The sequence below is a fragment of the Lupinus angustifolius genome, chromosome LG20 (genome assembly GCF_001865875.1).
Source record: "Lupinus angustifolius cultivar Tanjil chromosome LG20, LupAngTanjil_v1.0, whole genome shotgun sequence".
NCBI lineage: Eukaryota > Viridiplantae > Streptophyta > Magnoliopsida > Fabales > Fabaceae > Lupinus > Lupinus angustifolius.
The window spans coordinates 18,019,398-18,046,763 of record NC_032028.1 but is presented as its reverse complement, the minus strand read 5'-3'; the positions used below and the strand labels follow the sequence as shown (position 1 = coordinate 18,046,763).

The window sequence follows — 27,366 nt, the reverse complement described above, 5'->3', positions numbered from 1 at the left end:
ATATATATCTACAGATAATAATTACACAATCAACCTTTTATCTTTAATAGAAAATGATATGATAAAAGTTTTTTAAATATTACTATATTATTCACCATTTATTTTTAATAATTATTATCTCTTGAATAAAAATAGTCAATTGTACAGATAATATATTGATCATATAAATCTTTATATTATTGTTGTATTTATATTAAATTCTTATCTTAATATTTTAACTGATATAAATGGTGGATTTTGCTTAATTAATATAGATGATTATTTAATCATATATATTTTTCTACTAAATTCTCATTTCTTATAATGTAGAAGAATCTTTTTGATACTGTCAATGGTGTTCTCTCGCTCTTTTGATAAGGAATTAATCAATTTGTAGTTCATAATTATCACTATGAATAAGTGTAGTTAATGTGAACCGATTGTTTTTTTTAACAAAACATACCTAAAGAAAGAAAAAACTAATAAACAACTAATCTTAAAATAAGCATTCTAGCAAGTGGAGTTAGTAGGGCTGGTAAAAGAAATGACCAGTTTAACTAAGGAAGGATGCATTAGGAATGATTTTGTATAATCATATTATTTTTGAGTGGATGGATGCATAGTTATATACTTTTTTAAATCAAAATCATATTTTTTATAGTCAAAGATTGTCTTGTCATCCTAAGAAAAGGTTGTGAGGGAGGTATTCAATTTTATATATCATTCTTTTTTTACACTATCAATGAACCACTCAGTTTTTTGGATAAGAAATTAATTTTGTTGGGATGCATGACTATTCTTCCTAACAAGTGATCATAGAAATTAAACTCTTAACATTTTAAGTATTCTAGAGTTCTAGCATGACTTTGTACCACTAGACCAACAACCTCTTAGATATATCATTTTGTTTTCATTACTCAATAAAAAAAATTGAACTAAATTTGCAATAACTTAATATTTTCTGATGATAAAAAAAGGAATTGATGATAAAAAAAGTGAATCGGACATTGGCTCAACTAAATTAGTACCTAATAAAAATAATATATCTTATAGAGTATATTAGTTTTTGTGATAACACAGCTTTCTAAAATATGTTTATGAAAGTTAGATTATTAACACCCATATGTTTTGTTTACACTTTTTTAATTAATTCTAACCCAACTTTTGTTTCTATTAAATTACAATTAATAGAGATAATGTGAATTGGACCTAATATTATAAATAGTAAATATGGTGAGTGGTCCTTTATCCTAATATAATATTCTCAAACAAAGACTTTGATAATGGGGCCATCATTCATGAAAGTCTATGTCTTTTAGCTTTTATGGTTTTTTCTTAGAAAAGTCTAATAGTAAATGAAGCCACATCTCCTAACTCTATCCTCTTTGTTTTGAAAAAAAAAGTGATCCCTCAAGCTCTTTCTGTTTTCGATTTTAGTTTTTTAAACATTTTTTATTTCTTTTTCCTTCAACTTTTAATTTTGTTATGCTCTCATTAGTCCTCTAGCACTAAAGTTTTCCATGTGACCCTTAATATGTTTTACTTTTTTTTATCCTATTATAAATACATTTATGAGATAATTTTTTTCTAAAATAAAATCGTGAAAAGACTTAAAAGAATAAAAAGTAGAATTAAGTGGCGTGTTTGGATTATTACATGAAAGGGTCGTTTGTATTGTGCAGATCATGCTGCACCACGTAGGAGGTTATATATAGCACTCTAACCATAGACATCATTCTAGTGTAGGCCTCATCTATATAAGTCTTCTAAAATCTTGACATAGTATACTATTCTTGTTAATGTTTCCAATCTATGTTAAACAATAACTTAATCATGTTAAGCACTTTTTATTTTTTTATTTATTTCAATATGAATAGGGATAAATATATTTGGGAATGACAACTAGAATTCTACCTATCTTTAATGTTTTTCTAATTTTTCTTTACTAATTAATCATTGTTATAATCATCTTAAATCATAGTATCATCGTGGCTAACTTTTAGCCACGTCTTTCTTTTGATTTAGCCATATTTAACTACTCATTTGCTATGACTTTTTAAGTGCTTTGTTACGATTTTTAATATACATTATGGAGACTAAGGAAAAAAGTGTGTTCTCTTCATATAGGGAACCTTGGTTGATGTAGTTCAAATTTTAAAAAATATTGTCGATAAAAAGTAATAATCAAAATAGTAAAGAAAATATATAAAATAAATAATCGAGATTCGGCTAATTGTATCTATATTTTTTAAAATAGATAAAATAAATATTATTGGTTACATAAGATCATTAGATTTTGTATAACACATATATAAATTTGGGAGAGGATCCATTTACTCCAAGAGTAATTTAAAAAAACTTACTTCATATCTTAGCTATCAATTATAGGGAAATATAATGATTTGAATTAATAAATATATATAAACTATTAGATTTCCCTAAAATTAATGACTAATATTATTTCAACACGGAAGTGATAATCCATAAGCGTGGGCCCATACACAAAGTAGTGTGTACAGCCCACACCCTAATAAGGAGTCGTAGCTACAAGAGCTTGGTTCGCTATAATTTGATGTAACTATGCATCATGAGGAATCTCTAGTACATGAAGGTGTATCATCAGAGGACTTGACCTGGTCGTGTATTGCTTCCTTGTTGTCATATGAGTCATTTCCCCAAAAAAACATTTGTTGAAATTTTTGTTTGTTAGAGAAGATAAAGGTATATGCACGAAGGATCAAATTTGATATCTCATGTGTTAATCACAAGTTTGTTGCACATAATGTGATAAAGTGATGTAAAGTGTGTCAACACTTGCACTTAAAGTAATATCAAAACTAAATATATCCCTTAAAAAATATATCAAATATATTGAAAGATTACTTATTTGGGACGTGGTCAGAAAAAAGTTGTAAATATAACTAAAATGGCAAAGGGTAATGGCATATAAATTGATTCCAACGCTAACAAAAGTATATAAAATTACAAAATCAGCATTGGGTGGGGTCCTTGCCAACTTTGCCATTATGTTTAAGTAGACTTTGATAGTAACAATGAGTGGACCACAAATAACATTTTTGTTTTTTTTGTAATTGAATTACTTGTCTTAGTATCGAGTAGAGAAACATAGCAAGTAGAGAGAAAGAGAATATTACTGACTTTCCTCATTGAATGAAATATGCACTTAAGGCATGAACTTATATACAAGCTTCCAAACGAAGAAAGAATAACCAACAGTGAAAACAGAAATAAGAGTGTGTTTAGTGTTGAGAAATGTTTTTTGTTTTTATTTCCTATTTTCATTTTCAAAAAACAGTTTTCATTTTCATGTTTTTATTTCTTGAAAACATGTTTGTTATTATCATTTTCATTTTTAAAATCATTCATTGTAAACTTCATAAACCATGACAATTGTCTTTATAACTAGTTCAATTCTAAATTTTAATAACTAAAGTGGTAATATTAATGATTTCGTCAGATGTCATCATATCTTATATTTGCATTTTCTTTTTCAACGGATTTTATGTCAACAATATATTAATCATCTTTAATAGGTGGACTATGTCATTAGTTACCACAAAAACATGTGGAAGGTCATAACGAGTATCGTGCAGTTGCAAGTACTCGCCAGAAAAAAAATTAAAACTAACATAAATTAGTAATATATAAATGCTCTATTATTTAATTAAGGTTGCAATAAATTTAAGAGATGTTATTTTTTATACTAAAATCATATATTATCATACTTATCGTCGAACTATTTCAACAACATCATAAGAGATACGAAAAAAATTATTATATTGAGAGATAAATAAATAAATTCTATTATGAGGATCTATGGTGGTCTGGAAGTACTTATCAAGTGAGAGAGTAACATCATTTGATGTTTAAGATTGTGTACATACTTTAAGAAATTTTTAAATGATATAAAAATTCAATAAAATTTAACTAAAATAATCATATGTAATGCACTTTGAATGATATATTAAAAACAGAAATGAAGAAACATGTAATAAAAAGATGAGTAATATATAAGGGTATAATAGGAAAGTAAAATATAAATGTGTATTGAGTTTTCAATACATCAAAATTTTTGGAATAATATAAAAATGTTAAAACATCAAAAGATATAGAACAAATGAAGTAAAAAAAATCTTAAAAAAATTCAATGAAATGTCATTGCTTCATTTTTTTAAATGTTGAAAATAACATTTTTTCATTTTCAAAATTTTAGAAAATGAATGTCATGTTTTCTGAAATACGAAATGAAAACAACAAGGCAAATATGTTTTCACACTTATTTTCCAAATTCATTAAAAATGAAAACAAAAAATGGCCAAAGCAAACACACCCTAAACTACCCTAAAACCCCAAAATAAAATAAGTAAAAAGACAAATAAACCATTATAATAAAACAATATTCCTAAACTACCCTTACAACTAAAAGAAGAAGAAAACTAAAAGGAACAAAAGGAGAGAAAGGAAGAAGTGTTTCATGGCTTCAAAATGAAATCTTATGTCTAACATCCCCCTCAAGTTGAGCGATGTATACCACAAAGACCCAACTTGGAAACAAAATTCTTAAAAGCCAAGGCATGGAGAGGCTTTGTAAACACATCTGCCAATTGAGAATAAGATGATGTTGGAAGCAAATGAACCAGTTTTTGTTGAATTTTCTCTCAAACTGCATGACAATCGATTTCGATATGTTTTATGCATTCATGAAACATGAGATTGTGTGCTAAGTGGATTGTAGATTTGTTGTCACAATATACAGAAATAGGATTCAATTAGGGAATATGAAGATCATCAAGTAGGTATTTGAGCCATTGAAGTTCACAAACCAAACTGTCAAGAGCTCGATATTCAACTTTAGATGATGATCTACTTATTGTGTTATGTTTCTCCGTCTTCTAGGAGATCAGAGTTGGGCCCATGAAGATACAAAATTCGGCGATTGATTTTCTAGAGTCAAGGCAACAAGCCCAATTAGAATATGAGAAAGTAGAAAAGTGAATTGGTGATGTTGACGAGAAGAAGAGCCCTTTATCAAAAGAGCCTTTGAGGTAACGTAGAACTTGTAGTGCAACTTTGTAATGAGAATCAAGAGGATTCCACATGAAAAGGCTAAATTGTTGCGGTGCATATGAAATATCTCGCCTTGAGATGGTTAAGTATAAGAGTCTGCCAACTAATCTTCTATATGAATAGACATCTGAAATAGAATTTCCTTTCTACAGTTGTAGTTTCACAACTGGATCGAAGGGGGTGGAAGCTGGTTTAGATGCCAAGGAACCTGCATCTTCTAAGAGATACAAAGCATATTTTCGTTGATTTATATGTATGCCAGATTTAGATCTGGCTATATCTAGGCCAAGAAAATACCTTAAGGATCTTAAGTCTTTGATTTTAAAAACTTTGTCTAGAACAATTTTCACATTGTTAATCTCAGGCATATTATTTCCAGCTAAAACCATATCGTCCACATATACTAAAATAACTGTAAAGGAGGAATTGGTTTTCTTGATGAAGAGTGCTTGATCAGAATCGAAATGAGCATATCCTAGGGAGGTGCGTTTAGAGGAAAAGGTATTATGTTATTCACGGCTAGCCTGTTTAAGACCATATAAGGATTTGTGTAATTTGAAGACAAGGCTACTGTCATGGTTTAGCAAGCCATGGGAGGTGTCATATACACCTCTTCATGGAGGTCACCATCAAGGAATGCGTTATTAACATCAAGTTGTTCGAGAAACCATGATTTGGTGGCTGCCAAGACAAGAACAAGACGAACCGTAGTTATCTTTACCATCGGGGAAAAGGTATCAAAGAAGTCAACTTCTTCAAGTTGAGTATAACCTTTAGCCACTAATCATGCTTTGTGGTTTTCTCGAGATCCATCAACTTTTTATTTTGTTTTATAGACCCATTTATACCCAATAGGGGTCTTGTCAGCGGGTAGAAGCATTAAGGTCCATGTATGATTGGCTTTAAGGGTTTGCAATTCAGCTTGCATAACAACCTTCCAATATGAGTGGGTAGAGGCTTGTTTATAAGTAGATGGATCTTTGATAATGGTAGTGGCAAGAAAAAAATGCTTATAGGTAGGGGAGCAATGGTCACAGCTCAAGACATAAGAGAGGGTATAAAATTTTGGATTGGGAAGATGTGGGTATAGGGGATGCTTGAGCTAAGTGACAATGATAATCTCTTAGGTGGGATGGTGGACCTCTGATTCTAGAGGAGTGTCTAGGGATGTTGGTAGGTAAGGTGGTTTGTGTGAGATTAGTATTTGTTTGAGGTGTAGATGTATGTTGTGAGGGGTTTTCAATTTGGGAAGAGTGGTCTAAGAGAGGTTGGTGGTTAGTAGCAGGTCTGCAAGGTATCTGAGATGAGAGATGGGATTGGGTTTGGGTTAGGAACGGGAAATGATCTTCATAGAAATGAACGTTTCTAGAGATGAATATATTGTTGGAGTTAATGTCATATAGAACATAACCCTTAGTGTTTTCCTTATAACCAATAAAGACACATTTTCTAGCTCTTCGACAAAATTTTGTTCTATGAGATAAGATTGTAGTGGCAAAGGTGAGGCAACCAAAGACTTTTAGGTGATCATATGATGGTTTCTTATTATAGAGAAGTTGGTAGGGGGATTTATTTTGAACGAAGGCTGTGGGAAGCCTGTTTATTAAGTGGATGACATGCTGAATAGAAAAGCTCCATAGGTTTTGAGGTAGATGAGATTGAAAGAATAAGGCACAAGCTACATTTAGAGGTGTTGGTGTTTCCTCTCAACCACACCATCTTGTTGAGGTATTTCTATACAACTTGTCTAATGAATAATGCCTCTAGAAGCTAGGAAAGTAGGCATGTTAAACTCTACACCATTATCACTTCTAAGAATTTTGAGTTTGGTTTAAAATTGAGTTTCAATTAAGGATATGAAGTTGATTAAATGTTGTCTAGTTTCGCTCTTATAGTGGGAAGAAGAATCTAAGGTGAAGAAGAATCTATGTCCAAAAACAGTGGGAATGAAGTAAGGTCCCCAAATATCAGCATGCAATAATTCAAAAGGTTTAGATCTATGTGTGTCATTGGTTTTGAAAGGCAATTTATTTTGCGTAGAGTAGTAACAAATATCACTAGCAGACATAGATGCATTATACGAAGAAAATTTTGGAAACAGTTTTGCAATCAAATTCATTACATTGTGAGATATATGTCCAAATCTTAAATGCCATAGCAGATTAGAATTTTGTGTTTGTGCGGATATAATGGCAACAAAATGATGTGAAGAAGATCTCTGCTCCTGACCTTGACACGGTTTTGATGAAGACACCAACATCACCAAAAGGAAGAAAAATAAGAATACTTTTGAAGACAATGAAGGTTCAAGCTTCAAGATATTCAAGACTTTTAGTCTAAGTCTAAATAGGTACTTCTATCCTATACTCTTGAATATATAATAGTAGTATTGCTCAAAATATTTTAAAAGAAAATTGAAACACTTCAAGTTTAAATAAAACAATTTTCAAAATACTATGTAACAAGTTAATGAAATCTGAGTAACAAGTTACATGAGTGAGAAATTAGTTATCCAACAAAAACTGAACTGAGTAATCCATTACTGAACTTTGGGTAACAGATTACTCAAGTTTCAACGTTCTTGAGCAACCGATTACTCTAATATGAGTAACCGATTACTCTAAGTGAATTTTAAATTCACTGTTGGAAAAAACATTTGGGTAACCGATTACTCAATGTTGTAACCGGTTACTGACAGTTGTTGCATCAGATTTTCAAATTCAAAGTGAATGAGTTTCAATCCAAAAGACATGGTTTCATTCCAATCAATTCCTACCCTTTCAAAGAGACATTTTGTCTGGTTAGAAAGCCTATATAAAGGCATTAAAACTCATAATCAAAACACACAACTTTCATACAACTCTCACACAAATTTTCTAACGCAATTCTGAAAAATTCTCTCACTATTTTTCTGCACTTTTGCACTCAATTCTTAAACTTCACTTTTGCACTCAATTCTTAAACTTTCAAAAGAGAACTTTTCTAAGTTACTTGTAGTAATTGTTTCAAAGTTTTACAAACCTATAGAGCAATATTAATTAGTATACAAGAGAGTTATTGGATTGCAAGTGATATTACATTTCATACTTATAAAGGCAATCCAAGCCACTGTTGTAATTCTTCATTCATTGTAAATACTTTCTTTCACGGGGTGTGATAAGAAAGGGGATAGAGTTACATGGAAAAGTGTTTTCCAAGGTGATAAGTATTAGTGAGTGTATAAGATACATAGAGATCTCGGGGTGAAATATTGTAATTACAACTCATAATATTTAGTGGAAAATCTCTTGTGCTGCAAGAGTACTGGACGTAGCCTTCGGTAGACAAGAAGGTGAACCAATATAAAATTCTGGTATACTCTCTTCTCCCTTTATCTCTTCAATTATTTACTTGTTATTCTCTGCAAATTATTTCCGCTACTCTTAACTCTTGATATTGTAGAAAAAGTAGCCATAATTTTAAGTCAACTAATTCACCCACCCTCTTAGTTGCAAGTAATTTTATTGACTTGAAATCATTTTTTAGGTGTCAATGAGATCACTATTTGTTAAGTGTTTGAGACAAGTAATTTTATTGACTTGAAATCATTTTTTAGGTGTCAATGAGATCACTATTTGTTAAGTGTTTGAGACAAGTAATTTTATTGACTTGAAATCATTTTTTAGGTGATCAATCTAAAAAGAGCATTAAGTACCTCTCAAACAAATAAAATTAACCAAAGCACCAACTTGAATAATTAAAATTCAAACTTTTAGAATATAAGAAGTAGAAATTATATAACCATATTCAAAAGACATTGTTAGAAGCATGAGCCATCCATCCAATGATTGGATGCTTTTGAGTTTCAAATGCGTGTACAAAATTGATTTTTGCATCTCATTTGCCTTCTCCTTTTATCCTCTTGAATTCTAAACTAAAATTACAAACTTACTTGAAATAAAGCTCTAAAAAAACTAAGAAATGAAGAGAGAACTTCCGAAAAGAGTTTCTAATGAGAGACATGTTAATTTCAAGTGGAATTGGTTCCTTTTGCTCAAATTAATTGGTCCCTATTTATATAATTCCTTTCTGGACTGCTGAGCTGCTTGGCTAGACCGCTAAGTAGCTGACCAAACCCTTCAGCATGAGTTTGGTCCCTTGATCAAGTAGCTTAGTCACCTCCTTATGCTTGAATCATCAAAGCTAGTTGTGAGCTATTCTGAAAAGCCTATGGTGGGCTACTTGTGGTGAGGTCATTGGTGACTTCATGGTTTGCTTGATGGTTAAGTCAAGTCTGGGTGCACACTACTTAGTACACCCGTTGCATCGCTAAGCTGCTTGTTCAACAGCTTTGACCATGCTGACTGGAACGTCGCTTGTGCTTGCTGATCTAGTGAGGAGTCTGGTTCTCCGCTGAGCTGCTTGGTTGGATTGCTAAGGTGCTTGTTCAGCAGCTTGGGCATGTGCCAAGCTTGTGTCTGACCGTGTCAAGCTGAAGTCTGACCGTGCCAGGACTATTCTGGTCCTAGGCTAAGCGGCCAAGCAGGTCCGCTCAGTTGCTTGCTTAAGCAGCTTGGTCCAGGTCATGCTGGTGACCAGGTCAGCTTAGCGGGGCTTAGTCCATGCTTAGCTGCCTGGTTGAGCATCTTGATTTTTTGACTTTTTTTTGCTTTTTGACGATGGTCTTTTTTCTCTTCTTTTCTTCATTCTAAATCCTACAAAATACATAAAAAAAGAAATACACATACAAATATACAAGATTGTGATATTTTATACAAAAAATATTGATTTAAGTTGGTTTTTTCCAATTATGCTTAAGATAAGTGTCATAAAAGTGTATGAAATTTAGGTATATTTGGCACTTATCAGGTATCTAAAAGGAAGTATATGAGATTTGGTTGGTTATTCAGATTCAGATTTTGCTGGGTGCAAATCTGAGAGGAAAAGTACAAGTGGTACTTGTCATATTTTGGGAAATGATTTAGTCTCTTGGTCTTGCAAGAAATAAGCATGGGTTGTTCTAAACACTGTTGAAACTGAATATATAATAGCATGTAGTTGTTATGCCCAAGTGTTGTGGCTTAAACAACAATTACGAGATTATGACTTAGACTTGATGTGCACTCCTTTAAAATGTGACAATACTATTGTTATAAACCTCACAAAGAATCATGTTATGCATTCTAGAACCAAACACATTGATATAAGACATCACTTCCTTAGGGACCATGTCCAAAAGAAGGATGTGTCAGTAGAATTTGTTGATACTCATAACCAACTAGCAGATATATTCACTAAACCCTTGGCTAAAGAACCTTTTTATAAAATTAGACGAGAATTAGGCATTTTTGATGAAACTTACTTATCTTAAATGATTATATGTGTGTTTCATTATGTTTATTTCATGTCTACTTGTATTTAAATGTGTTTATTTATGTTTAAATATTTCAAATTTTGGGTTAAAAATCTTTTTCATAGCTTAAAATTGCATAAAAGTTTAATTTTTCTGGGGTCAGTAACCGATTACCCAAGTGAGTAACCGGTTACCCAAACCTGTTGTTTGAAATTTTAAAAAAAATTAAAATTGAGTAACTGATTACTCAAAGGTGAGTAACTGATTACTCTTCATGATCACTCTTCTCTCTCTAAAATCTTCATTTTTATCCATTTTGAGTGATTATTGTGTGCATTCATATCATATTTTCACTTATAAACACTTCTAAATCATTATTTTCGTGTTTAGTGACTTAAATAAAAAACCCCCAAATTTTTCTAAACTCAAAAACCTCATTACATGGCTTCCTCTTCAAGAACAAAGAAGCGATGCACCAATCCGACTCAAAAGAAGCAATGAACTTCATCCTTGGAGTCCAAACCTCTTGACTTAGCGCGGCTTCTAGCAAATGATGATCAACATAAAATCTTTGAGGAGCACTTCCATGGTCGCACTATCTTCACTCCCAAATATAGTAATCTCGGGAATTTTGAGTTTGAAGATTTTCTATTTCCTTATCTCTTTAGACAACAAAACCTTTTCAATTGTGAATTGAATGAAATCTATCCTGAACTGATTAGAATATTTTACTGTAACATGAACTTTAGGAAAAACCGTCTTACTTCTTATGTAAAATGAAAATACATTACTTTGGATTTGAAAACATTGAGTTCATTGTGCTGTAACATACCCTATCAGGGAAGCATTGCAGGTTTCGGCCTTGTATGTAAATGGGATAATTATGATCGAAAAGATTTTTATTATTCTCTGTGGAGAATTGCCAAAGAGGAAATAGAAACTCTTAAGCAACAAGACTATGGTGAAACTGTTAAAAATAAAGAGATCCTATCTGCTGGACATCTCAAACTGGAAGATCGTTTGCTTCATTATTTTCTGAGCTATGTCATCTTACCAAAATTTTCAAACCACTCTCAAATAAGTGACATCGAAATCCAATTGATGTATGCTATGAAATTTAATCTAAAAATCAATTGGACTGTGATGATAATTAGACAAATGTGGTCTGTAAGAGGAACCCAAAGCCCTTTGCCATATGTCATCTTCATAACAAAAATCCTTGAGCATTTCCGTGTTTCTATTGTTGGAGAAACTAAGGTCCCTCTTAACCCTCATGAAAGCCATATTGACGTAGATGTAGTCCACAAAATGGGCTTCACATATAATCTTTGTGACCGAACCTACAAGCATAAGAAAGATAGACCTCCTGCTCCTGAACCAGAACCTGACCCTGCTAATCCCTTTGAACCTCAACCTTCTGAGTTTCCTGTTCAATCTTCCTCATCTGCTATCATGCCTTTAAATCATATGATTATGGATGAGTTGATTTTTCTTCGAGGCTACATCACTAACCGGCTGGATGCCTTTGATACACAGAATCAACAAATCTAGTTTGAACTTTATCATCTCTCTTCTAAGCTGAGTAGCATGGACATTGGCGAAGACAGTTCTGAGCCTGAGTCTTAGATTATATCTGTTGTTAGGATTTTCTAGTTGTAATGTTATTTTTTTTCCTGGTTTCGAACAAACTTCTATTTTGTTGTTTGTATTTTTTTCATTGTTACTGCTTGAACATCTTTTTAATTTTATGATATTGCTCCAATTCCGTTATATCTTGATATCCATATTATTATATGTATGAGATATATATCCTATTGCATGTATGCTATATATATTGTGTTGGAAAACTCTTGGCTTTTCTACTTTTTGGTGAAGTCAAAATGGGGAGAAAAGTTGGGAGAGTATATTTTCTGACAAAATCATTTCAGGCACACAACTCCAAATAAAATGGGAGCATATAATATAGGGGGAGCATGCTCAAGACAAGTCAAGAATATCACAAAGTATGCTACTCTCAGAAAACTACATTGTTAAGAAGATATTGGCTTGTCATCATCAAAAAATGGGAGATTGTGAAGAAGATCTCTGCTCCTGACCTTGGCACGGTTTTGATGAAGACACCAACATCACCAAAACAAAGAAAAGAAAGAATACTTATGATGACAATGAAGATTCAAGCTTCAAGATATTCAAGACTTTTAGTCTAAGTCTAAATAAGTACTTATATCCCATACTCTTGAATATATAATAGTAGTATTGCTCAAAATATTTTAAAAGAAAGTTGAAACACTTCAAGTTTAAACAAAAACAATTTTCAAAATACTGTGTAACAAGTTACTGAAATCTGAGTAACAAGTTACATGAGTGAGAAATTAGTTATCCAACAAAAACTGAACTGAGTAATCCATTATTGAACTTTGGGTAACAGATTACTCAAGTTTCAACGTTCTTGAGTCACCGATTACTCTAATATGAGTATCTGATTACTCAAGTGAATTTTAATTTCACTGTTGGACAGAACATTTGGGTAACCGATTACTCAATGTTGTAACCAGTTACTGAGAGCTGTTGCATCAGACTTTTAAATTCAAAGTGAATGGTTTCAACCCAAAAGACATGGTTTAATTCCAATCAATCCCTATCCTTTCAAAGAGACATTTTGGCTGGTTGGAAAGCCTATATAAAGACATTAAAACTCATAATCAAAACATACAACTTTCATACAACTCTCACACAAACTTTCTAACACAATTCTGAAAAATTCTCTCACTATTTTTCTCCACTTTTGCACTCAATTCTTAAACTTTCAAAAGAGAATTTTTCTGGGTTACTTGAAGTAATTGTTTCAAATTTTTACAAACCTTTTGAGCAATATTACTTAGTATACAAGAGAGTTATTGGATTGCAAGTGATATTACATTTTATACTTGTAAAGGAAATCCAAGCCACTATTGTAATTCTTCATTCATTATAAATACTTTCTTTCACGAGGTGTGATAAGAAAGGGGATAGATTTACTTGGAAAAGTGTTTTTCAAGGTGATAAGTATTAGTGAGTGTGTAAGGTACATAGAGAACTCGATGTGAGATATTGTAATTACAACTCATAATATTTAGCGTAAAATCTCTTGTGCTGCAAGATTACTGGATGTAGCCTTCGGTGGACAAGAATGTGAACCAATATGAAATTCTGGTGTACTATATTCTTCCTTTATCTCTTCAATTATTTACTTGTTATTTTCTGCAAATTATTTCCGCTGCTCTTAACTATTGATATTGTAGAAAAAGTTGCCATAATTTTAAGTCAACTAATTCACCCCCCTTCTTAGTTTCAATTTCAGTCTTACAAATGAGTCTTTCTTTGTGGAAGATTGATTAGAAATAAATCATGTTGAAGCTTAGCTAAACCAATCATCTTCCTTGATGCATTCTGCACAATTACATAAGTTTGTTGGGAAAAAAATTAAATGACATTTGAGTGTTTGGATTAGTTTTTTTCACTGAGATAAGATTAACATGGAATTGAGGAACATAAAGAACATTATATAGTATAAGTGTGAAAGATAAAGTGATTGTGCCAGAGATAGAGGTAGAAACCTTTTGACCATTTGGCAAAGTGATGAAAATAGGAGAAATTCTCTTATGATTAGAGAAAAAATTAAGGTTGAAACTGATGTGATTAGTTGCACCTGTGTCAAGAAGCCAATGAGTTTGAAAAGTACTTGTATCATTAGATGGAACAATAATATGCACAACAAAATTGGCAGTGTGATTAATGTCCTGGTTGTTCTGATTTAAGAGATGTAGGATTCATTGAAAGTGTCCTTCATCGAAGGATCTTGCATAACCCTATGGCTGAGGTAGAGTATGTGCAGATTGGGTGAGGAGTCAATGAGATCACTATCTAAGAGAAACCCTGAAGCATGGTTAGCCATCCTAGTAGACCTATTGTTTTGGTATCTATGAGGGTATTCATGCTTCAAGAAGCAAGTCTCTATTGTATGGTTAGTCTTCTCACAATGAGTTTAAAATTTGGGTTGTTGTTGTCTTCTTGGACTGTTGAATCTCCCACCTCTGCCCCTATAAGATTGGGTCCATCTTCCTATAGAATCAGGGTAATTAACTACCGAGGCATTCTTTTGTGGCATTTTTGAGTTTTCTTATAAGGCTTTGGGTTCAAGATCCATTATGGTGGAAGTAGGGTTGGTATGGTCTCTTTCTTGTTGAATCAACAAGGAAAAGGCTTTAGTAATGTTAGGGATGGGTTCCATCAACATAATTTAGGAACACACAAGAGCATATTGCTCATTTAAACCCTTTAAGAATCTTAGGATATAATCATGGTCATTATACATTTTGGTATTCTTAAGAACTCCATAGTTGCAGGGAGCTGCGAATATTCCAATGGGACGGAAATGGTCTATTTCCTCCTATATGGTCTTTGACTGTGTAAAGTAATATGATATGGTGAGGTTACCTTGGCTCAAATAATAGAATTCTTCTTAGAAATCTGCAATGCGGAAGATGTCTCCTTGGGAGAATCTGTCTTTTAAATCCTTCTAAGCTTTTGTAGCATTGTCAATCCAGATAATGAACTTGACAATGGATTCCTCTGTGGCATGTTGGATCCATGAGAGGATCATGGTGTTAAACCTCTTCCATGGTCTTCTAAGAATGTCATCTGAATATAGCTGAGACAAGCTTTCATTAAGAAATCCGAGTTTGTTCTTGGAATCTAAAGCTGGCCTCATAGCCCTAGCCCAAGAATGACAATTTTTGTTGTTTAATAAGGGGGTAATAAACATTAGAGCTAGGTTTTCGCTTGAGTGCGTGAAGTAGGGATTAGATGGATTTGTGTTGTAATTTGCATATTATTGATCTTCCACGCTTGAAGGGAAAAGAAAAGGGCAAGGAGCAGGAAAAGACCAAGAGGGAACAAATTCTGAATGAAGAAAGGAGATGTGAGAATGAGCTTTTGAGGAAGACGATGAATCAGAGCTTAATTAAGCTCTGATACCATTGTAGTATCGAGAAGAGAAACATAACAAGTATAGAGAAAGAGAACTTGTATTACTGAATTTCCTTATTGATTGAATTATGCACTTAAGGCATGAACGTATATACAAGCTTCCAAAAGAAGAAAGAATAATCAACGGTCAAACTAGAAATAACAACTTAAACTACCTTGAAACCCCAAAATAAAATAAACGAGTAAAAAGACAAATAAACCATTATAATAAAACAATATTCCTAAACTACCCTTACAACTAAAAGAAGAAGAAAACTAAAAGGAACAGATGCGATGCAGAGAAAAGGAAGAAGTCTTTCATAGCTTCAAAGGGAAATCTTATGTCTAACAACTTGTGTGTTTCTTTATACTACCAAATATATTCATTCATCTTATATGTAAGGAACTAATCCTTTTAGAATATATGATTGTTTCTTCTAACGAGTGGCGTTCATAAGAATTGAATAATTGACTTTTTGGTCTTTCTGGGGATCTAACGAAATCTTATATCATTAAATCAGTTAGTTGTGTGTTTGGACGGGTTGTTTAAAGCGGAAAATGTTATTTTATTTTATATAGGATTTAAAATTCTACTCCTAAAAAAGACATTGTTTGGATTAGAAAATAAAAGGATTTTTAAAAATAAGGATTATCTATTTATGTCCAAATCATCCATACTTTCTTTTGTTTTGGGCTTTTAGCTCTCAAGTTCATTGAAAAAACATATCACATTCTGATTATCCACTATTTACTTCTAGAATTTCAATCATATAAGTGTGTTTCCATATGTATAACATCCAACTTTTAACATAATGTTTATGGAATTCGACTATGTCAAATGTGTTGGATCTTATTGGCATATTAAATAAAAAATAAATCTTTGGAATAGGTCCCCTTTCCCTATAAAGTTGTAATATATATCATTTTATAAATAAATACCAACTATTAAGTACTTTAGTTCTTCAATCATTTCATTAGATAATTTAGAATAAATATTTGTCATTATAAATAACCAATTTCATTCTTAAAGTCGTTTCAATTTAATTAGCAAGAGACAAAACTGAAAGCATTTAAGTATCATTTAAGAGCTAAATTATGATTATGATAAGTATAATTCAATTTAGTATTATTACATAATCACTCCATATAACAGATAATTGATTTGTAAAGTCTGGAATAATACATACACACAACCTTAATATACAAAATGAATAAATTATTTCCAAAATTTGAACCTATAATCTCGAAATCACAAAGTAACGCATGTGATTACACCAAAGCTCACCATCTACTCCTTAGAATATTAATGTAGAGTATACTCTTTCTTACTGTCATGTATATTTATTTATAATTAAAATTATGACTTTTTGTGTAATCAAAAGATGAAGGGAGGAATGTAAATAAAGTTAAAAATGGGAAATGATACTTTAGTAATCATAGGCTACATCATGTTACAACTCTCAGTATTTAGTTTACAATAAATTTATAATTTAAATTTTCTAAAAGTCTTTATGATTTTCTTTTGTTCTTTAAGATTTCTCTATAATTAAAAGCTTCCTAACTTGTTTCATCACCTTGCATGATTCATGTTTTGTTCTTACCATAGATGTTAAAATTGTACCGTACCGGTTGGTTCAACCGGAAAACCGGTGAATCGGTCCCCTAACCGGTACGGTACAAATGTTGAATCGGTCAAGTATCAAAATCCGTCAAAATCAGTCAAAAACTGGTGAAAACTAGTAAAAACCGGTGAACCGGCCGGTATTTCACTAAAACTGCCGGTTTATACACATTTTTTTTTTGAAAAAAAAACTTAAAAATTTAAAAACCCATTACAAGGTGACTCATCTTTCCGACTCTTCTTCAACACTTCAAGGCACATGCTTCCAAGGCATACTTACATTACACATTTTGGTTCTTAACATTCGTGTGTAATCTCGGTGACATTTGTGTGTAATCTCAGTGACATTTGTGTGTAATCTTGGAGTATTGTCTGAAGGTAGGATTTGGTGCAAAAATATAATATCGATATGAGACAACTTTGACTCCTTGGTCTTGAATGTTAAAACTCCACATTTATTTGTTTTGTAGAGTGAGTTGTGAACTTGTGTCGTTTATTTATATTTTGCGGTTGTTAAGTGATACTTTTGGATTGATATATGTTTTATAATTTAGACTTTGAATTTGTTAAAGACTTAAAGTTGTTTGTTTATGTGAATTTTGAGTAGATTATGAATATGGATTATAATTTTGAGTATCTACCTATTTGAAATTTTTTGTTATAGGTTTATATATATATATAAATATAAGTAGGTATGTCCGGTTTAACCGGCATGCGGTTTAATTACTGAACCACTATACGGTCTGTACCACTATATCAGTACCCTGACCGGTTTGATAACCGGTACAATTTTAACAACACTGGTTCTTACATAAGAATGACTCTTGAACACACCCATTTACATTAAAAATTGCAATGAAAAACAGTTTCATTTATACATTAAGTCAACTGAAAACACCTAAACATCAACTTAAATGTAACCATTACATAAATGTAAGACATAAGATCCATCTTACACAACACCTGTAAATTTGTTGTCCCACTTTTTGTAACACTACATATATCATCACTTCTGTTTGGTTGGAAAAAAAATATTTGAATTAAAATTACAATTATTAAATATTTTTCTGACCAATCATATATCTTAACACATAGAATGTCAGAAAAGAGTGGGACAACAGATGTATACCCTTTCGGAACAAGTAACACATTAGGGGCCATTTGGTTTAAGAGATATTTTCAATTTTTATATCAAATATAATATCTATACTATTGGTATAAAGATTTATACACAATCACTATAATAATATATCATCCACCATTCATTTGTTTTTTTAAGAGTAAATGATAATTAAAAACTAATGATAGATAATACAGTGTATAAAACTCTTACTATATCAACGCATACATTTATTTTTCCACTTTTATGTTTCTTGTTTTCAAAGATTTGCACAAGAAATAATTTAACATTTTTTTCACTGCTTTGTACAAAAATATTTAACAAACAGGACAAAAAGCAGAAAGTGGTGGCATATTTGTAATAATTAGTGAACATGGAAAAGCTTTCTTAAACCAAAAGTGCCCATAACACTCCTAAAATAAACTGCAGGCATAAAATGTCCAAAAAGAAAACAACAATGCAAGTTCGGCACTTCTTTAATAGTTTAGAAGTAAAAGTGCCCAATCTTTCAACCAACAAGATATTGATCTAATAGAGTAAGATCCCATAAGATATTTAGGATGACCAAAAGATTAAGAGTTTGATTCCTGAATGACACTTATTAGGAGGAACAATCATACACCCCGAGAGGGATTAGTTCCTTACTCAATAAGTAAGGGATACCCCTGGTAGTACCCAAAAAAGTGTAACATGTTTTTGTTACAAGTATAACATTTAATTACAATAATAAACATTTACTGAATAGTGAATAGTACATTTGTCCAATGAGAATGTAAAAATCTTTGACTAACATGAGTTAACACCATCACTATTTTTTCTTCTTTACAAAATACATTCTGAAAGATAAAGGAAAATCATGAGAAGGTGGAAAGGTTAAACAACTTCAATGAACAATTCCTTACTTGAAAGCTGTATATGCCACTTTGCACTTCACTTTAGCCACTACAATATTAATAAATACTAAACTTTATTGTGGCCATAACTTATTTGAAATTATAAAATGACAAAACAAAAGGCGTTAAACAGAGAGTACATCTTCCGTCCTAAGATGTGTACCACTCCATATACCTTTCATTTTCATTTGTCAGAAAATATAAAGTTAATAATATTTAATTCATGTTGTACTTTTCTGAACAATGAGAAACGAGTGGTACATGTCGTGGTACACACTTTGGGACAACATATGTGGCTCCCTTGAAACATTGTCTCAGGTTTCAGAGACACTCTCAAAACACAACAGTTTCTGTTTAATTGATGGTCTAATTTGAGGGAACATAATTAATAAAGAAGGGAAATAAAGAAAGTGAATAGTGACACTTACTTATCCATTAGGTCTTGGAGATTTGCTATAATGAGGATATGGAGAACCATGTGGTGCATTTGGACTTGACAAGGTTCTAACAGGTTGACCCTTCTTTGGTAAAGATACTAACTGTGTTTTAATAACACTTTTACGATTCGGCATGGACAAAGTGCGATCAACTCGCGCAACCTGGAAGTGGTAAGAGGAGATAGCCATGTCCTTAAGGTTTGGCAAAGGTTTTAAAGTTTGAACAACTTCACTCATGACAGGTCTAGCTTTCGGATCTCGGCTAAGGCATTGAGCAGCCAGCTGAGCAGCTTTCTGTGCTCCTTTAACTGAGAAGTGACCTTCAAGGCGGGGATCAATCATCCGGAGGAACATCCTCCAGTTTCCAAGTACAGGTCTTGCCCACTCCACCAGATTGTGTTCACCATTTGGTCTTCTCTTATCAATAGATCGCCGTCCAGTGAGCATTTCCAGTAGCACTACTCCGAAACTGTAGACATCACTCTTCGATGTCAAATGTCCTAATCAGCATGGACAGTTTCAGGTCAACATTAACAGGACTAAGTCATCTATGAAAAAGATAGTATATGAATCCAAAAGGTACCAATTGCTAGTTACTATTGGGTATCAATATAGCTGTAGTTAGTACTTAGCAATCTAATCAATATCGGTTAACAGTTAAATTTTTTAATTTAATTTGTTCTTGGAGAATGATGTGCACACATGTAATGATTATATGAATGAAGAGTCAGAAGTAGAATGGAATAGAAAAGAATTGAAAATGAGATTAGTTAATGATTTTTTCACAGGTTACAGAAGCAGATATTCCTTTTAAACACTTCGAAGGGCTTGATGCTAGAAGATGTAGATTGAGAACAGGAAATTGTGTACCCTTTTGTATGAAAAAGTGTGTAGTTTATTGATTCATTATGTAGAAGCAGTATGTATGAGGAATGAGGATTATCTACTTCAAACAAACTACAGATATAAAAGAACCAGATATGAACATATAGTATAGAGAATTAGAGATGACAAATTTGTGAAGTCCACATCTTTTAATTTATTCTAGTTACTATGACAGGGTTCAGATTCAGAGAAAAATTAAAATGAAACAATCTAATAAACCATAAAAAGAAGACACAACACAAATTGCATTAAGATGGTAACCCATCAATGACATCATTAGTTTGCATGTTGAAAATATTAATAAAAAACTTGTGTTCTTATGAATAAGGCAACAAGTACTGGAATAAACAATGAAAAAACATCGACTTAGCTCCTAAGAAAATAGCAGAAGCCAATGCTCTACACTCATACTTGCTTTTCAGACTTGGTCCCTAAATCACCTTTCAACAATCACTGTTTCCATTGTTATTCATCTCACTTTTGGATTTATGATGTGTAGGCTTAGTTCTAAGCAGCCTTAAATCACCAGTCATGGTTTTCTTTTAGATTTTGGCTGAATTGTCTTATATTATGATTGTTCAACATTTCATTACAGTTAGCAATCTCATTTGTCATTTTTTAAAAGGGAATTGTAGCAGAACTTGATATTTTATATATTTGTAAAAAAAAAAATAGCTTATTTTTGTTTTTAATTGTTGTAATTGCATAACATAGGATCGTTGGGTTCAGACTTTGACTTCTGTGGATAGAACGAAGAGCTATTTACTCAAAAGAAACATGTGGCTTTAGTTATGTTTTTCAGTTTTGATGAGTGCCACGCTGAATCCTGTACTAACACTTTGAATAGCAATGAGCATCAGTCACAAAGGATATGTTGAACCAGGATCACAGTGGCTCGTGGTGAAGTTGTTGGTGGGTCTTGGCTTTCGTAGTGATTATAAGTTCAATAAAACATTAGCACTCCAAAACAAATAAGGAAGGATCAAAACTCACCTGTCATAACATACTCCGGAGCGGCATATCCATATGTTCCCATAACTCTTGTTGATACATGTGTCTTTTCCCCCTCGGGACCGTCTTTGGCCAATCCAAAATCAGAGAGCTTCGCATTGTATTCCTAAAACCATTTTTAATTTAGTCTTTGCGTTGGAGGATGAATAAGAAATAATTAAAACAACCTTGCTATGTTTGCTCACGTACCGCATCTAACAAAATATTAGATGTCTTGAAATCGCGATATATTATTGGCCTCTTAGCTTCTTCATGGAGAAAAGCGAGACCTTTTGCAGCACCAAGAGCAATTTTCATTCTAATGGACCAAGGAAGAGGCAAAGGCCCTTCTGCATAAAACATGGTTGTTACCATAAAACAATTAACCATTGGACATTAAAAGTTTTTACGGGCAAAATAGTGCATGAATAAAAGGGGTCCGAAGGGTACTTCTAAAGAGATGGTTCTCCAAACTGCCTCGGGGCATGAACTCATAAACTAATAATCTTTGGTCATCTTCAATGCAGAAACCAATCAGTTTAACTAGATTAGGATGGAGAAGGTCACCAAGATAGTTTAACTCGGCCTGTAAAGAAGAAAATGAGATTGAGAATGATAACAAAACAAGAAATGTAAAAAAAGAGAAGGATTGAAGATGATGAGATATATAGGTTGCATACAAGCCATTCTTTATGACCCTGATTTCCGTTGTGGTTGAGGGTCTTGACTGCGACAGTTAGCCCAGTGCCGGGTTTCACAGGTGCAGTTCCGTTCTCCTCAATCCAACCCTTGAAGACACAACCGAACCCTCCTTCACCAAGAAGACTCTCTGGTCTGAAATTCCTAGTTGCCACCTTAAGACCATTGAATGTGAATTTTCTCAAACTAGAAGCAACCTTCAACTCCTCACTGAATTTTGGAGTAGAAGGGATACTTTCCGCATTACTATTTGTTGATGAGGACTCTGGAGGAGCAACGGTTCCATGTGTGCTTTTTTCAAATGATGACTTTTTTTCCACTGTAAAAATAATCGGTAACTTAAAATCAGTCATCACTGACATGGTATTGTCACCTAAGAATATGAATTAACAACCGCTTACATGATTTGGTTCTGGCATGCTTAACTCTATAGTCTACACAACTTCATTACAAGATCATTATATTTGCATGTTAACCAAATTGAAAATACAATGAAGCAAATCAGTTCAAATGGTGAAACATCACACCATCGCAGCTTGGTCCATGGCAATTCAGAAAGTAATTTTTAGGTTCAGCAACTTTTAGATATATAAAACTTTTCATGTGTGCTCACCTAAAAACATAAGCTTTTGGGAAAGACAACTCATGATATGGTATCAGCACCACCACGACCAAAATGGTCGGGAGTTCAACCCTTGCTGCCACTATTCATTTAACTTAAGCACTAGGTAGATGGGTTGGAGCATTGTCAATGTTTCAAGTAAAGGGCTCTTCGATGAAGTGACATGTTAGATACATAAGATCATTCATGTCATGTACCTTCACCCAACAGCTTATGGTTTTCGGGGGAAAAAAATCCATATCAACTTTTATAATATTGATTGAATAAAGATTTCAGTGTCAGCACTAAGCTTTTCAACATAACTTATTGTCACAATGCACATTGTGATGTTAAGGAATTCAATTGTCACAACTAAGTTACCACATAAGTATTTGGTTTTTGTCTAAGATCAAGTGCAGACACTGCTTACCAAAAAAATCCAATGGTACCCCACAAAAGAACATGGTTTTGAAAACCTTCACTTGTTTGCAAAGAGTTAATTATACCTCCAACTTCCTAAGTACAATTACAATTAATACCCCAAAAACACATAATTCATGTTGTTTCTCAAAACAATCTCACAATCCCAAACATAGGAAGGCATCAATAGGTTAGAGAATCAAAAGGCAAAGATAAAAATTATATATTTTTTGCCACACAAAAAATTGATGCCATATTAAAGATATTTCCTTTAACAACAACTGAGCCTGTGAGATCAGCTACACGGATCGAACATGTAATAATGAATCATATTAAAGATATTTCCTTTAACATAAGAAATAATATACAAGGAAAGAAAAAAAATACCATTTTGGGAACTAGTGCCACTTATTGAAGTATCAACCTTTGATGTTGAAGGTATACAGCTTCCACATAAACTAAATTTGGGCAAAAATCCTCTCTTCTTCTCTTCACCACCATCTACCTTTGACTTTCCCACTTCTAAACTCCCAACTTCAATTGCATTATTATCATTATTTCCAAACCCCATCTTCCAAAACCTCTTACAAACACGTTTTCATGCCAAAAAGATTCAAACTTTACAAAAATTAAACCCACTTCAATAGTTGAACTCTACAAGCCAATAGTTGAACAACATGTGAAATGGAAAACATCATTAACTAAACAAAAAGAACAAATAATAACAAAATATTCAGTGATGTTTATTAAGGATGAACAACACATGTATGTGATTTGTGAAACTGAATCCAAAGTCCAAAGCAAAGTGGCCAAGTGGGAGAAGAGAGAGTGCTTGTGATAGAGGGAAAGTTTTTTCCACATTGGGCAGGTAGGGCAGGCTTGAAATATGAAAAGTAGGCAATAGGGCAGTTTGGGCAGGAGAGAGAAGGGGACACTCATTTCTTTTTTCATGTTGAAAACAGCACTACCTAAAAGATACTATATATCAAATTTTCCAATTTGATCCTACAACAATGATAAAAGATGCATATTTTATATTTTTTAAGAGTAATTTGAATTTTTATAAATACAAAGGTATTAAGAGAAATTTCACACTCATAATTTATTGGTCCCTTATGCAAGCTAAATCCCAAGTCTATATGTGTCTAGGTTAAACAAAATAAATAAATTCACATGTTTTTTAAATTAATTTAGATGCTCCCATTCTTAAAAAGTGTAATATCTATTCATACATATTTATATGCAATGAGAGTATTATTATCATTCACTTGTATTATTTTTATTTAAAAGTTAATGATGATTTAAAATGAATAATAAATGATGCAATAACAGTGTAAAAAACTCTTACAATGTCGAGCCAGAGCTTAACTCGGTTCAGCTCGATAATGATTGGTTCGGCTCGAAACTCGACTTGAGTTTGATACGAGTTATTATTTTAGCTCGAGATCGGCTCGGTTAAAGTTCGTGAACTGTTCGATTCAGTTCGAACGGTTCACTTGGACAACTCAAATAATTCATTAAATTTTCAAAAAATACTTCAAAAAAGTTTTATATATATAAATATAATCTTGTTTATATATAGAGTAAATTACACTGACACCTCCTGGAGTTTTAGTGAAATTACACAAACTACCTCTTACTTTTTTACACCTACACAAACCTCTCCTAATTTTTATACTTTCATTACACTAACCACCTCTGCATAAGAAATAAGTGTAATCTTTTAATAAAAAAATGTGATAAATGCAATTAAGTTAAACAAAATATGATATATTGTGGAGACAAGTCCAAATAATATATGAGTCAATATTTCTTTATTATTTTTGATTTGTTACACTATATTATAAGAGCGATTTAAACAATATTGCTTTAGAAATGCTAATGCATTCTATAACAAAAAATAATAAAGATACATTGATTTGTTTATTATTTAAACTTGTCTACACAATATATCATGTTTTGTTTAACTTAGTTGCATTTATCAAATTTTATATTTAAAAGATTACACTTATTTCTTATGAAAGGGTAGTCAGTATAATGAAAGTATAAAAAACTAGGGGAGATTTGTGTAGGTGTAGAAAAGTGAGAGATGATTTGTGTAATTTTACTAAAACTCAAGGGTGTAATTTACTCTTATATATATAATAACAATAAATATAAAAATAATGTATGGTCATAATAAACTTAAAAAATAGTTTAAATATATATATATATATATATATATATATATTAAGCCAGCTCATGAACCAAATGAGTTGAACTATATTAAACTCAAGTTTGACTCGTTTATTTAATGAGCTCAATTTTCAGCTCATTTGGTTCATGAGTCAAGTTTATCAAACTAAATAACGAATCGAATTTCGAACGAAAATCGAATTGATTTGGTTCATTGTACGCGATAGGTATAGGTGTTGGAACTTGAAATATAGATGGTTATTATTACCCAACAAAAGGAGAAAACTTGCATATTTTTATTATCATGGTGCTTTATTAATTGTGATAATAACTTTAAAAGAAGACACATAAGGTTCTTTGATTACGAGATTAGGCAGCAATTATTAGTAATTTATAGAGGTGCAGTGCAGTTGCTATTAGGAATCTTACGCTTTGAAGTTTGAACCCAATGACAAGTAAATAATAAGTTTAGGGGTTAGATTATTTTGTTATAGTTTAAGGAGGTAGTTGAAAATTTCACATAACTTATGAGCTTGCTGATTAATTAAACTTTTTCTTATCTATAAGGTTTGACAGAAAATCATAATCTCACAGATCCAGACATGCTCTGTGAAAGTCTCTCGTAATATAACTTTAATAAGATTTAACAGTAAAATTAAAACCCTACATTGGATGTGTTCGAAATTATATATATCTTAAAAGTTGTAATCTTTTTGTCAAAAACTATAATATGGTTTCATGTTTGGCTCACCAAATTATTCTATAAGCTTACTAATAGGCTAAAGAAACTTTAATGTATCAAATAACCTAGATATTCACCATGCTAAATATAAATATAGACTCCGTTTCACAAAACTAGTTGTAAGATTATAATTAATAATTGTGAAGTTAGCTAAAAAAATGAGATTATAGTTTATGCAAATTATCCATAAAACTTAAATGAATTTAAGGGACATGTATAATTTTGACGTGAGGTGCTATTAATTAATAAAGGTTTAAGAATAAAATTATTCAATAGTTATTGAATGTTTCAACAAAATTATTAGAAATAACTTTTATATCCTTATAACTATTTCCTTGCTGCCTCAAATTTTAGTCCGTTTAGTTTAAATTTAGCGTTCGAGTTACTCCTTGACCCTTGTGTAATAACGTATTTTTAACATATGTTTCAATTTCATATGCATTGATGTGAAATAAACATTATTTTATTATCCAAAACAAATCATTTCATTTAGAAAATTTTATTTCAGTGTGGAAAGTAAAAAAAAAGATTCTCAACCATTAGATAAAAAACATAATTTTTATTATGTGTTATGAAGTGTTGTTTAAGAAATATAAAACTATAGCCTTGACCTATGTTAAACCATCAATTTTAAGATAAAATTTTATTTATCCTTTCTTAAATAATATCTTTAAGAAAGATCTCTTGTATTATTAATACTTTATTATATTATTATTACCAGAATCCTTATCTATTATGTTTAATGATAAAACATTGATATTTAAATATTTTTCAATCATTTAGCTCTTGGCCTGATAAACCGTATGACTTCTAATCAAGCGCTTGTAGCATGTATAAATTGTTTAAACTTGTCTATATACTTAATATTATACATAATCAGTTCTAAACTCAAATAAAAGTTGCATATTGCGATAAACAATCCACAATCCATCAATAAATATATGATATTAATAAATTTAAATCATTAAAAGGTAATAAATTAGATTTCTCTTTTCTATATTCTTTAACCAACACCTTAGAACATTGTTTAGGAAGAACCTTAAAATCTCACTCTCCCCATAACCAATGAACAAAGATCCCGATCATTGAAAAATCTCATCACCGGCTCAAATCACTCTCCAATGAATTCCCCTTCAATAATCTCAACATGCAAGCCACAATTTAAGACTCGTGAATCGTAGATGGCAGGTGCCAATAATCTCTTTAATTGTTATTTGTTGATGTTTTACTTGTTCTCTGCTCCTTGTTATGTCGTACGGTAAGAACCTGCTCTTTAAGAATATGTTCTTGCCTTGCAAACAACACAAGAATGTTCCACTATGGTTGCTATAAGTTTTAACATAAATGATCCTATGGGCCATAGCTATTTAGAGATAT

The 27,366-nt window shown here is 31.9% G+C and overlaps 1 protein-coding gene and 1 long non-coding RNA gene across 5 annotated transcripts; one reads left to right on the top strand and one right to left on the bottom strand.

Annotated features, from left to right (window-relative positions):
* On the top strand, nucleotides 18,522–18,991 carry LOC109335976. The gene is made up of 2 exons (XR_002106279.1): nucleotides 18,522–18,643; nucleotides 18,832–18,991. It is a non-coding gene; the product is annotated as an uncharacterized LOC109335976 (long non-coding RNA).
* On the bottom strand, nucleotides 18,856–23,870 carry LOC109335974 (probable serine/threonine-protein kinase PIX7). 4 transcript variants are annotated; one of them, XM_019572283.1, is made up of 7 exons: nucleotides 23,460–23,870; nucleotides 22,033–22,370; nucleotides 21,803–21,938; nucleotides 21,563–21,702; nucleotides 21,356–21,479; nucleotides 19,465–19,977; nucleotides 18,856–18,983 (listed from the first exon to the last, which is right to left on the bottom strand). In XM_019572283.1, exons 1-6 carry the CDS (start codon nucleotides 23,641–23,643, stop codon nucleotides 19,469–19,471), a joined length of 1,431 nt encoding a protein of 476 aa, XP_019427828.1. In that variant the 5' UTR covers nucleotides 23,644–23,870; the 3' UTR covers nucleotides 18,856–18,983; nucleotides 19,465–19,468. The 4 variants fall into 4 exon arrangements, with proteins under 4 accessions (XP_019427828.1, XP_019427825.1, XP_019427827.1 ...); XM_019572280.1 differs by having other exon boundaries at nucleotides 18,915–19,092; nucleotides 19,476–19,977; XM_019572282.1 differs by having other exon boundaries at nucleotides 18,915–19,092; nucleotides 19,476–19,977; nucleotides 21,563–21,699.

Coding starts and splice junctions, on each gene's coding strand:
- LOC109335974 (XM_019572280.1), bottom strand. CDS start 23,643: ATGGGGTTTGGAAATAATGATAATAATGCAATTGAAGTTGGGAGTTTA. Junction 22,371..23,459: donor TGGCACTAGTTCCCAAAATG/GTATTTTTTTTC, acceptor TTATTTTTACAG/TGGAAAAAAAGTCATCATTT. Junction 21,703..21,802: donor GGAGAACCATCTCTTTAGAA/GTACCCTTCGGA, acceptor TGTTTTATGCAG/AAGGGCCTTTGCCTCTTCCT.